We start from the raw sequence: 12,261 nt of genomic DNA, 5'->3' as shown, positions 1-12,261 counted from the left end.
CCGGATGCGATGAGTACTCCCGAGCCGATTGTCACTGCGGATGTGTCTTGACTCTCAACCGTATTCGCGCTGGTCGTCGTGCTCTCCCGGGTGCGCTGTACAGTATCTATCATGACCGGGTGGGCCAAGCGCCATACCGCCAAGGCTGTTTGCTACCAGCGCGCCCGAGGCGCCAGTGCACTGCCGGGCCCTAACGTCTGTGAGTTCCATCCGTGCTGCGACCAGGATTTCTTCTTGCTTCCACTTTACTCTCTACCTCATACCGCCTACACACCATGGATGTACCAGACGTCTCTCTGCTATCTATCCATGACCCTGAACCTAAGCTGGCGATCTCCCCGACCGGTCCTTCCGTACCAGACGATATAATGTACACGACGGATCACTATATGACGAAGTTGAGGAATTATGCACAATCCCTACCTTACTCCATCGAGCCATACTCTGAGATGCAAGAGCTGCTGGATGTAATCCTGATACGTATAGCTCAGTGCGTCGAGGCGAAAGACTACGACCCAGGTTTGCTACAATGGGATAGCATGTTGACTTAGTAAGTGGTCGGAGACCCATTAATTGTTCAGTGTCGGTACTCAATGTATTCTGACAGCTGGAGCATGCTCAAATACCCCATACCGAAACAGAAGAGAATCAACCTTGCAAAGGTTTACTTCCATGTCTGCACCACTCCTGGGATGCCAAGCCATATTGTGGCTACTTGCTGCGACGCCCTGCACATGCTAACTAGGTCCAAGAAGAAGTTATCCATAGACGACATGAGGCTGCCGTGGAAACCAATCTTCAACATTCTCAGCAAAGACCTCTTCCTGACAAGAAGACAATTTGAGATCAGGTGGAAAATATTTGTTCACCCCCTCCCACATGTGATTCTAACAAGTGCCATTCGTACCAGCCAAACGTCGTGGTACATGGGGTACATTGCTGACAATGTGCGGAGATTCTTCCATCCCGCCGCCATTGACGAGATGTTATCAACTTTCGTACCCATGATGAAGGGCACTAGTCTAAACGTGTGTGGTCCTCGACATGAAAATACCGCATGAACTAATCATTGGTATTCAGAGCATGCTCGCTGCTCAATACTATCTATTGACCTTCCTGCCCTTAACGCACCCACAATCCTATTTGCCCATGCTGTTCCGTTTGTGGGAGTCGGTGAATTCGTACATGTATGACGAACGCATGCTGCAGTTTCTGTCAACGCTGTCAGAGACGCACGTGGACCCGACCGTGAGTGATCCTCGTCGCATCGAGCAGATTCCAGACGACGCGGAATCCGACGATGAAGGAAGACCTATGTGGCCCAAAGACGATCTCCGGACGAAATGGCGTTGGTCAGGAATATACCAGGACGTCGGTATTTTCAATGACCATGACTGGCACTTCTTAATGTGCAAGTGCCTAGCTTCTATGGGTAAGTGCCGCCCGTTTCTCGGCGCATCGCCCACCGACCGTCCTTTCAGAGATTCCATTGGCAGATTCTGGCTCACTCACTACGGGAACAAATGCCGACAACCAGGCGAGTTTCGAGGTTGAGAGACTACCGAAGCCGGATTGGAGAATATGTGGGTTCAAATCTTTCCGACCTTCACTATTACTGACCATCATAATAGCATCATTGGCTCGCATTATCGTCTACTCTATGGCCCCTGATGGCATTGCGACACCAAACTCCAGAGCCCCTACTCCCACGTTCACACCATTTGCCTCAGGAACAGTAACGCCACTACCGCATCAGAACGGTGGTCTGGGCGATTATTTGTCTGCACCACTTGCGAAGGGGGTACATCTGAAAGCACAAACTTATCTTGCTGGTTGTAAAGCTTTGGATTCTCTGGCGAGGCTTATCGCTTGCGTTGAAGGTTTCTTCCACCCCACTAATTCAGGAAGTTGGACTACTGATGTATGTGACTTATCTCCTATCAATCATTCCACTCGATTTGGTCTACCGAAGATGCTGGTGTTGTCGTGCTAACTGCAGTACTTGTTCGCTTTTCGTAGTTGACTGCATTTATCAAATTCATTGTGTACGAGTTCAACAAAAGTAAGGATTCACCTCTTCCACTAACGGACATCGCCCTCATGATTTGCACCAACCAGGATGGTACGAAGAGCAACAGCCATCGTGCAAGACACCGCTAGTCAGTCCTATTGTATCCTTTGATGAACGGTACAATAAATTTCCTTCGATCACAGCATCGCCGGTTGAATAAGGGGATGAAGCGCGAACTAGTCAAAACCCTCAGAACAGTAGCTTTCTTAGCCATGTTCTCTCCGGATAGTACTACAGTCAGCAACGTCCAGAGTTGTCTGAAGTCCATGAGCCTCATGGAACCGGATCTCATACTGCATCCGATTTTGGACCGTGCTGTACCTGCACTGGAAGCCCTGGTCGAGGTGAACGTTTACACGGGAATAGGTGGAGTAACTACTTACCTTGACGCAGACCCAACGTACGATGGCCGTAATTAAAGCGCTGGGCGCCGTGGCGCCAGCAATGGTCTGCCGTGAAGTTTACTACCCGGGTGCGAAGCACCTTATCCCAATCTTGGAACTTCTGCTTCCAGGGATCGATCTGGTATGGATGACTTTGTTTACTTTGGCGTAAATGCCTAACAATTATGAACTAGAATGATCCACCTAAGACGGTCGGTCGCTATTACCGAACCTCGCCTGTAGTTCTGCCCGCTAATGCACTCGCGTACAGTTCTGTACAACCTCGTTCATTTTCGAGATTGCTCAGTACATCAAGTTCGGCGAATTATCTACTCGAGAAGTATCTCTAGGAGCTGGCGCCGACGTCGAGAAGGTCCCGTCTGAAGTGCCAGACCTGGACATGGGCACGCTCCCAGAAGGGATAGAACTGGACAATGAGGTTGAGTTGCCCAAAGCAGAAGAAGACGCTATCTTGAGACATATTTCTGGAAGCTTCGCTGATTGGGTGGCTGCTTTCCTGCGGAGAGTCATTCTCTTGTTCGAGAATTTGCCCGAAGAAGGTGCGAATGGTACGGCTGGTGGTGCCACTGAAGGTGTGTAAATCACATCGTCAGTTTTCCACATCCATCCATGCTCATGCATGAATCATCAGTGCAGCTGGTGGATGCTGTGTCGGGTGCTTTCAGCCAGATTTGTGTCCATCTTTCTGCTCCGCTCTATGATATGGTACTCAACATGATATTTGACTACGCAAGTGCCAACGTTCGCTCCAACGCCGTGCGCGCTATACATCAATTGGTTGAGTGCGTAGCAAATGCCAATCCTGAGAAAACATTGGCGAAGTTTTTGCCCTTCTGTGACGGCAACATCCGAACTGAGTTAGAGCATGGTGCAAGCTCGACGAGAATCACATCGAGCTCTTCCACACCTCTCCCGTCAGATGCGACTCTGCACTGGAGTACGTCTTTCTATTCAACAAGTATATGTTTTCACGCTGAATTTCACTCCAGGTCTGGCTATTCTACGGGGTTCAATGTACAAGTGCGTATATCTGCTAGAGAGTGTCAGTCCCCAACTGACAGATGCCCATCTAGCGATGGTCAAGCGGTATGGATTTGCCTAACTTTCGGATTGTAGATAAAACTGAACTGGTACATTCCAAGACACTGAAATATCAACGAGAGCTCCTATCGCTACTGAAGCTACTTCATCAGAAGACCTTCTCAAAGCGAGGGTTCTCTTCTAGTGGCAAGCTTCTGTCTAGTATCTTGCTGACTCTCTCGCACACATATCCCCTGGAAAACAAATTCGTCAATCCCGATGAATGGGCCAGTGAGGGTAAGCAGCTATGATTTGAAGGAGAACGAAGAGAATGACATTCATATAGATTTCCGGATGAATCATCATCTATACTGGGGAAAGCTTTACAGGCCGGAAGATGTGAAGGTATGCCCGCTCCCTTCTTCTCTATTGCGAGTTCATAACACATCATGATCCCAGCTCTCCTGGCATGTTCCCAGCGACGATGAGATAGAATTTGTACTTCAGATCTTCCGAGAGATAATTGAGCCAGTCTTGTCCACGTTGGAGGGTTTGCTGAAACCCGGTACGTTGACTTGGATTGATCAGAGGGTAGTGGTTTGATACTCCGTTTGCAGGCATTGCGCATGACTCAAAATGGCGGAACGATTTTTGCCGGTTAGCAGCTCTGCGAGTGTGGGCTTTACTCTCATCTATTGATCGTACCCAGACATCTCAGCTTCGTTCGAAACGCGTTCTCGGGCATTCCTACGCTGGTTAAGGAGGTTATAACTCGTGACGAGATGCAAGCAGCTATTGCCACCAGTGATATCTTGTGAGCATTTACTCTGGTCCAGATGACGGTAGTTTATCGTCAGACAGGAACGAAATACCAGAAATGATTGCATCGATACAGCCTATTAGCTCTGGATTCTGCCTGATGGATGATCAGGATCCCCGCCACCAGTACATCTCATTGTTGAAGCGACGCTTTGGCCGATTTCTGCATGATGCATCAATCGCACTACGTCAACAAGGAGAAGAGAATACTGTCGATGCGGTGAACATGCTGGTCAGTATCGCCCCTTATTCCACCGGATTTTCATCCGAGTTTTCCTCAGATACGTTCTATAAGAACATACATGCTTGACTATGGCGATAGCAGGGATAAGTAGGTTCTCTTCGCAATCTCTTTATATATTCCTACGCATTCACCCTGTTGCGCAGCTATCATGTGCAGGCCGAGCGGTATGATAGTGAGATTGATGTGGCACGCCACTATGCAAAGCAGAAAGTTTGGCCAAGGGCGTTATTTGTGCGACGAGCCAGGCACGGTTTTCCGTTCATGCAATTCGGTTAATCCACTCATCGTGGTCTAGATTGTATCACACTGCGCGCCTCCGCTGGAACTCTACTGAACGACGACGAGGCGTCCTCGAAGATTCACTAATCGACGACGTTACAGAATGGACGATGTGGAACTATGTCACTGGTATGTATGGTGACCACCGTTCCACGGTCTTTCTGACTCCAGTTTCGCAGTGAGAGAGTACGTCGGATGAACATTCCACCCACTTGTATTAATTTAGTTCGTGCAGAGCCAGCCAATCTCTACTGGATACATTATGTGGTGTACGCTGTCGTCCCAGATAGAAGGTCTAAGTGCTGATTTGCTGAGGTTAGAGTTTCGACGGTATACGCCGACGTTGCCTGCCCATCCTCTTCAAAGCATTAGAGCCTGGTACAGAGGATGATAGGATGAAGGGTGCACTTTGGACGCTGGATTCGGCTGCTTTCGGTGATCCTTTTCTCTACTTTTATCTCGTTTATGTACTAGTACTAACAGACCTGATAGCGAAATATGCTATTGGCGGTATGCATTATCGTCTTCAAGGCGTACTTGAATTTCACCACAGACCTCTAGAACCGACACTGATTACTGACATGGCGCAGAAGCTCTTTGGCTGCCAGCACAATGAGAGGGTTCGTTTCAGTCCATTCCCTACTGACACTCTACTGAACCTGATATTTGCAGCCGTCAATCCAGTTATGCGTTGCTACTTTGTCAGAAACATGTGCGATGGATTTTTTCCCATGAAGTCGGACTAATCGGATATTATTGCAGGTCTGAGCAGTTTCCTGGAACCATGTTTCGTGGTCTACGACATAGAGAACCCAGGACTGGTGAGAGTATTGGCCGACCTCAAGGCCTGCATCAATAAAGATTGTGATGTCGATATTACCGCTCGATGTACAGCGCAGCGAGTTCAGCGTTTGCAGTTAGCAGACGAGGCTGCTACCAGGACTGTTCGTATCTCCATCCGCCGCAAAGGGACCACGCTAAGTAATCTCATATCGCCCAGATTGATGCCCTGCTCGACATAGCCAACTCTCCCAAAACTCACTGGCGGTACGCGATAGTCGCGGTGAGATGTCTTCGAACCTTGATCAGGAGGGACAAGCCCATGACTGCATCGCATGTTCAATACATCATGCGAAAGACTCTTGACTCGCATTCAAGCATAGTACGTCGATTACATCCACCCCTGTGTCCGAAGCTCTGATTTCTGGACAGCGCTATGTTAGTGGCTCACATCTTTGTGCTGTGAATGATGGCGTGTTAACAGCATTCAATTCAGTATGCCCAGCGTGCAGTTATGAAGATTTCCCGCTTTGTCAAGCTGCGCACACTATCTTATGGTCCTATTGATCTTGCGTTAGAGCAGAATCACAATCCCTTGAGGCGGACAGTAACCATCCGCGAGCCTACGCACGAATTCACGTCCACCTGGTTAGCAGATTTTAGGAGGCCTCCTGATTTGCAAACAGCGGAACGGGAACCGTCAGTGAGGCTGAATCTTCTCTTTGTATATGTCTGACGCCTTTGTCAGTATTTTCCGCGATAAGATCAGTAGTGGTTGGTTAGCGTGGAATGAGACATTCGATTGTTTCTTGGCGCCGTCGTCCACGAAGTCTACTTTTCAGCCTTGGGAAGAAGGAAGCGAAGAGGCTGTTGCCGCTGTTCGAGACATTGTGAAGGATCCGTCGTATTGGAAGAAACTTTCAGCTCATTATTCTGCGGAGAATCATAATGAGGTGATTTCGCAGGACAACGCTTCTTGTGTGAAGTCAATATGTGAGTGATTACGGTACGGGTGGCTTTTCATAATCGCGATTGATCCGTCCACCCTTTCCAGTCCAACTTCTGGAGGATGAGCCGTTTGAGCCTCTCAAACCCACTCTGGAGGATCTTATTGCCGACGAGGACAAAAACAAGCAACGCGCGGCCGCAGAATTACTCGCAGGCTTATTTGGAGGTATGCCTCATCGTCACATAACTTAAGGAATGCAAATGCAGAGAGTTACTTCTACCCTAAGGCTCGAAACATTGGCCCATCAACAAGCAAGTCAAGTTGTGGGAGTGGTTCATACCTCGCATGAAAACCGTGCTTGGCCAGAAGAGCAACGATACATTGCCTATCTGGACTTCGTTCCTTGAAGTCCGTTTTCCTACATCGTTTTGCATTGAATCGACTGAACGTCTTTTGGCAGTATGTTTTCTTCAATAAGGATCCTCGAAGGGTGCAGCCACTTGTGGATTTCATCGTAGCAGAATTCGATAACGTGGACTTCAACAGTGAATCAACCTTTGATGTGATCCAGGTGCTCTCCTTCTTCCGGGCGTTCTATGAGGAGCTGGGTTTGAAGTTCATTGGATGGATTGATGACGTTATCAAACGTTGTTGGCTAGAGTTGGACAGGAGCGAACATGAAGATGTGAGCAGTACTCCTTGTGATTCTGATTTTTTGTCTGAAATGATACGGACAGGTCCTGGGATATATAAGTGAGATTCTCTTATTCAGTGGCAAGACCATGGTAAGTCGTGCTTCGTGGTGCTCTTAGACGATTCTTCTGATCATTATGTTTTAAGTGGCGTCCAAGCCCCTCCATACCCACAGCGGAGACCTTCACGCGTGAATGTCGGACGTCTTCGCTGGAAGACGACATCATGGGTATAAGGGATGTCTACCATAGAGGACGGGTGTTGGAACTCGTCGACAAGTTCAGAGTCTGGCGTGACCAGCGATTGCCCGGTGTGCGTGCTTTCCAATCGACTTATGATCGGTAGGTGGTCATCAATACCTTCCACCTGTCATCCGAAGCGCGTGGAGCGGTAACATGCGTGAACTAGAGTCGGTATTCTTGTCTGCAAGTGGCTTTTTCAGATGGTACACGACACCAATGCCGTCTCGACTTTTGACTACGTCCTTCCTCTGATGGTACGTGTTACCTCGTACTGACTGGTCCCGTTACCTATCAACCTTCATATTTTACAGCCTGAAATTTTTCGTTTCACCGAGGGTACGTCTTTTACCAATCACGTCAGATGCATCAAGCCTGTATATCTTTCTTGGTGATTATAGTGAATGACAACGACGACCTCTCTCATCGCGCTAAGCTTCTACTGGTACGAATGTGTGGTGTCATACCTCCACGACCCCTCATCAATCCGATCTTGGATGCGATTTTCACCGCCATCCAAACTTCACCGGTCAGCTGCTTCACTCCCTTTTATTTCGGTGTATTCATAAACGTGCATGTCATCAGTCATGGAGAGTGCGCATCAAGATTCTCCCATTGGTCCAAGGTTTGTTTGAATCCTTGAGGTCAAACACTACTTCGGTTTTAAATTAGCTCCTTGTAGTATTCTACTTCAGACAAGCACCGCTCATCAGTGAGATCAAGCTCGTAGAGATGGTTGAGGTAAGTTCAGCCTCGTAATTGAATGGGTGATAAGTTGACGTCCTGGGACAGGTGGTGTGCAGATGTCTTGATGATGAGGTAGTAGAAGTGCGCGAGATGGCTGCAACGTGAGTGGTTTCTGCACTCAGTCTCAGTAGAAAATATCTAACTGGTTCACGCAGAACGCTGTCGGGCATTCTCCGACTTTCACCACGTCGAAGTGTCGTTGCGCTGAAGGTTCGTCGACGCTTCATGTGCATGTCAGACAAGTATACTGAGACATCGAGCAGGACCGCTTCGTGCGGCTGGCCAAGAACAGCTATCTGCCGGATAGGCACACCCCTGGGTACAATGCGGCACTACGTCAGCGACATGCTGCTATCCTTGGTATCTGCGCGCTAGTTGACACATTCCCGTATACTGTGGAGAAGTGGATGCCTGATCTTATCACAAGTGTACTGGCTGAGCATACATATGACCCGGTGAGTGTGATTTGCGTGCGTTCTGACTATTATTGACGTGCCTCCTTGACTTTGTCAGATTCCGATATCGACAACTGTACGCAAATGCGCTGGGAACTTCAGGAAGACGCACCAGGACACATGGCATGAGGATGCGAAGCGATTCACCGAAGAACAGCTTGTGGCTCTGTCAACTCTGCTTACAGGATCATCCTACTGTAAGTGAGTCCTCATTCTTGATTATGGTGATGCTTACGTCGAAATTTACAAGACGCTTGATCTTGAGCTTGATCCCGTAAGAGCGGTGAGTGAAGACGTTAGGGATATGTGTGCCCATTTCTTGGACATCCGTTTATTTAATGCTGGATTTATGTGTATATTTCATACGACGTCAACTAGAAGAATACTCGGTAGGACTGTTCGTGCTAAGATAAATCATCACAGCCTACAGGTGCAAAGTCCCAAGTGATAAATCCAACGACAACGTTACAATAAGGTGGTCGATAATGTATATGAAATGTACAATAGTTTGAAGTAATGGCTCAATGAAATGCATAATCTGCACGTATCTCTCTCATTGAACGTGGACAGATCCGCCCCGGCGTGCCGCTGTTGTCAGCTCCCCACCCTCCAAGTCTACAACACCTAGGGAGGGCTCCGTTGTCTCGACACCGCTAGCGGTGCCTTTGCGTGACCCAGCATGCGGGACGAAATCAATGGGACGTGCGTTCATGCCGGAGCGGATACGGTTATTAGATGACTCTTCCCTGTGAAGTCCAAGTAGAAGCCAACAAGATGAGAGGCAGAAGGGAATAATAACCGGTCATACGCACCGAATCTCTGCAATGAGGTCATCGATTGCATACCAAGCCAATGGGTTGAAGGCGATGGCACGCCACCACCCCATACGATCAGCAGGTAGGTTATATGCGTGCGCGTGCAAATGGTCCGATACAGGGATCTTGGGATCTTTGAAGGGCGGGGTAACGAACCCAATCCGAACGCACTCTCGTGGAACTTCCTGTGTTGTAGCATTGCTCGCATGATTCATGAGGAACGAGGAGCTCACGGGAGTAGGGAGAGGGGAGGCTGGCTCGGGAAACGATGAGTACGTGGTATCGCTTGGGAAAGAAGGCTCGTGGAGAGACAAGAGGAGACGGTGCGAGATCTCGCGTACAGAAACAAGGAGGGGAAGATCACTCGACGACTGATGTATGTCAAAGGACGATCCCAGTCATTTGACGGGTAGCTCACAAGATTATACAGCGAAGGAACATGCAGACTGAAAAGCATATGACTCGGTCAATGCATTTTAACACAAATTGAATAGCTCACTTGAAGATAATGACTATGTGACCCATGCTGGACACCGGATTCTTGGTCTCGCGATAAACGGTGAAGTTCTCGTCTCTGTAGAGTACCTCTGGCTGGGTAGTATTGGCAGTATTCTGGATGGCAGAGGAAACTAAGCTGCACATAGGGCAACCGCGTTTTGGAGGAAATGTCATGGTTGATAGCCGTAATGGATGTTGCATGCGCGACTCAGAGTCCTTGAAACCGGAGACTCGCTGCACAGTCACCTCGTGACCGTTCACCAACTCTCGGCCAGTGGCTACGATGTCTGGCCAGTCCATGCCAGAGATACTGAACTCCAGAGACTCCATTCTCCAAGTCTTTGACGACTTCAGAGACGAGTTGGATGCACATAATGATAGAAGAGAGCGCCTTATAAAGGTCCGCCTTTCAGCCTACTTCTTGTTGCCCTCATCCACCAATCCCACCGAACGACATGGCCTGTATACAACGCAATTCCAATCCTTCGACTCCGCACTCAGTCCAGCCGTGATGTCACCAACCTCTCCAAGAAAGTCATATTTCTCCTCCACCGTACCATGACCGAGGAGAATTTCGAGTCTAATGATCACGTCCTTGCTGTGCGTGCAGCCGGACGAGCAAAAGAGAAGCTGCGCGAAATCCAGAATATGTTTGCAGCTATTCGGGAGGAGGTCGCGGGTGACCGTTTCTGGAGATACCAGAAAAATGTCTCCCCTGGTCTGCAGGAGTATATCGAAGCGCTGAGTTTTGCCCACTTTCTCGAGCATGGGACCTTGATCTCGTACGACGAGGTGCAGCAGTCACTTTGCGATAACAATGGTATCCGTGTGCGTACCATGGTCATGATGATGATTTGGTCCGGTTCTTGTACTGACAGGATTGTTTAGTATTTTCCTCTGCCGCTGGAGGACTACTTGCTAGGACTGTCTGACCTGACGGGCGAATTGATGCGCTATGCCATTTCCGCCATTTCTCGTCGTGGTGGACGCTCCAAGGCCAGCGAAGTTTGTACGTTTGTGAGAGGTTGCAGAGCCAGTAAGTTTTGTTCGGCTACGGCCACACCTGTATCGGGTGTATTCCGTCAATCCGTTTATTCCTACATTTTGAGTGTTGCTGATTACAGATGGCATCAGACTTTGAAGGGCTTGTGCCGTATTACCGGGAGCTCCGTAAAAAGCAAGCGGTTACTTCGCAGTCTCTCGAGAAGATTGAAGATGGTGCGTGCATCCCTTTGACTTTTCTTGTTCGCTTATGTCTCTTCTGACGATCGTATCCAATCCCAGTTGCGTACGCCATAGCTGTGCGTAGCTCTGAGTATGACTTGCCCCCAGAAATCTTGGATGATATCGTCGCACGGACAGTCTCCAGCGCTGCGTATAGTGGAAGCCAGGGAGACAGGAGGAGAAAGGGAGGCAGAGGTAGCAGAGGACATGACGACGAATTAGACGACGGACTTGATGAAGACTGAGACGAGGATGGACACTCATTCCTGCGGTGGTTTGCCGTATCACTTATTGTCAGTGTATCTTAGCGCACGAGACTGCACAGAAACACCAGGGTTGTGGCTGAGCGCAGGTGTGATAAACAATTTCGAGAGAACCATGAGTAGGGAGGGCAGACACGTTCTATTTGGTCCTGAGGCACAATGGAAACGTATAAAACCGTTCACACTACATTTAATATCGATAAACAGCATGAGGAAAAGACTTTAATATATGTCGCGTTCATAAAATCGGAAGCTTTGCTCAAGCACTAGATGGAAGTATAATTGGATGGAAAAGTCGAGTAGACAAGCACTATTCCCGCATAGTAGCTCCGTAGATACACGGTGGTCAGAAGGCACAAGCGAAAGGTCAGACTGGGAACCCGCCAGAGAAGGATTCGAACTTATCTAGCGTGTCAGGATTTTCTCAAAAGTTGGCAGGAATACGTCTTGTGCATCTCGCATACGAATTCGTCGGAGCAGCAGCAGCCTGTCGGCTCTATGAGACCCACCCTTGATCATGGTACATAGCCTGGGCTGATCTATTCGTTACCCAGCCAGTGAGCAGCCTGAACGAGGTGAGTAATGCTAGTAGCGCTTCAACATTGGCTGGCTTTGCCGCGGAATCGAGATGCGGCTAATTACATGGGCGAATGGGAGATCTGTGTTCAGGCACTGTGCAAGCGAGCTCAGCAAGCGAGCTGCCAGTCGCATAAACATATGGCTTCCTATATATCTACCAGTCCTCGGGCGAAGCTACTAAC

General features: G+C 48.8%; 3 protein-coding genes across 3 annotated transcripts; 2 read left to right on the top strand and 1 right to left on the bottom strand.

Annotated features, from left to right (window-relative positions):
- Positions 1-275: 275 nt before the first annotated feature.
- On the top strand, positions 276-8,958 carry SCP_0109850 (hypothetical protein; the record flags this gene model as incomplete). Its single annotated transcript, XM_027753215.1, has 50 exons — positions 276-550; positions 608-850; positions 911-1,028; positions 1,081-1,432; positions 1,482-1,583; positions 1,632-1,921; positions 2,020-2,062; positions 2,119-2,159; positions 2,215-2,415; positions 2,465-2,596; positions 2,649-2,666; positions 2,726-3,047; positions 3,107-3,412; positions 3,465-3,495; positions 3,549-3,561; positions 3,618-3,792; positions 3,842-3,900; positions 3,955-4,060; positions 4,113-4,152; positions 4,205-4,309; positions 4,357-4,546; positions 4,596-4,645; positions 4,702-4,803; positions 4,854-4,966; positions 5,017-5,023; positions 5,073-5,106; positions 5,158-5,272; positions 5,330-5,347; positions 5,399-5,457; positions 5,510-5,549; positions 5,600-5,781; positions 5,838-5,999; positions 6,050-6,055; positions 6,114-6,316; positions 6,366-6,610; positions 6,672-6,791; positions 6,853-6,974; positions 7,027-7,251; positions 7,304-7,351; positions 7,407-7,600; positions 7,668-7,755; positions 7,813-7,837; positions 7,900-8,027; positions 8,084-8,123; positions 8,181-8,239; positions 8,291-8,346; positions 8,401-8,455; positions 8,509-8,700; positions 8,759-8,897; positions 8,951-8,958. The coding sequence occupies 50 exons, from the start codon at positions 276-278 to the stop codon at positions 8,956-8,958; spliced, it is 5,997 nt and encodes a 1,998-aa protein (XP_027609016.1).
- A 295-nt stretch (positions 8,959-9,253) lies between these two features.
- On the bottom strand, positions 9,254-10,040 carry SCP_0109840 (hypothetical protein; the record flags this gene model as incomplete). The annotated part of the gene is made up of 4 exons (XM_027753214.1): positions 9,254-9,446; positions 9,513-9,886; positions 9,934-9,961; positions 10,015-10,040. 4 exons carry the CDS (start codon positions 10,038-10,040, stop codon positions 9,254-9,256), a joined length of 621 nt encoding a protein of 206 aa, XP_027609015.1.
- A 256-nt stretch (positions 10,041-10,296) lies between these two features.
- SCP_0109830 (Translin-associated protein X homolog) lies at positions 10,297-11,482 on the top strand (the record flags this gene model as incomplete). Its single annotated transcript, XM_027753213.1, has 5 exons — positions 10,297-10,413; positions 10,515-10,841; positions 10,902-11,049; positions 11,148-11,231; positions 11,298-11,482. The coding sequence occupies 5 exons, from the start codon at positions 10,297-10,299 to the stop codon at positions 11,480-11,482; spliced, it is 861 nt and encodes a 286-aa protein (XP_027609014.1).
- Between the last annotated feature and the right edge of the window lie 779 nt (positions 11,483-12,261).

The sequence above is a fragment of the Sparassis crispa genome (assembly GCF_003851025.1).
Source record: "Sparassis crispa DNA, contig_000000F, whole genome shotgun sequence".
Lineage (NCBI taxonomy): Eukaryota > Fungi > Basidiomycota > Agaricomycetes > Polyporales > Sparassidaceae > Sparassis > Sparassis crispa.
Note: the sequence above shows the minus strand (reverse complement) of the source record. Positions and strands in the feature narration are given on the sequence as shown.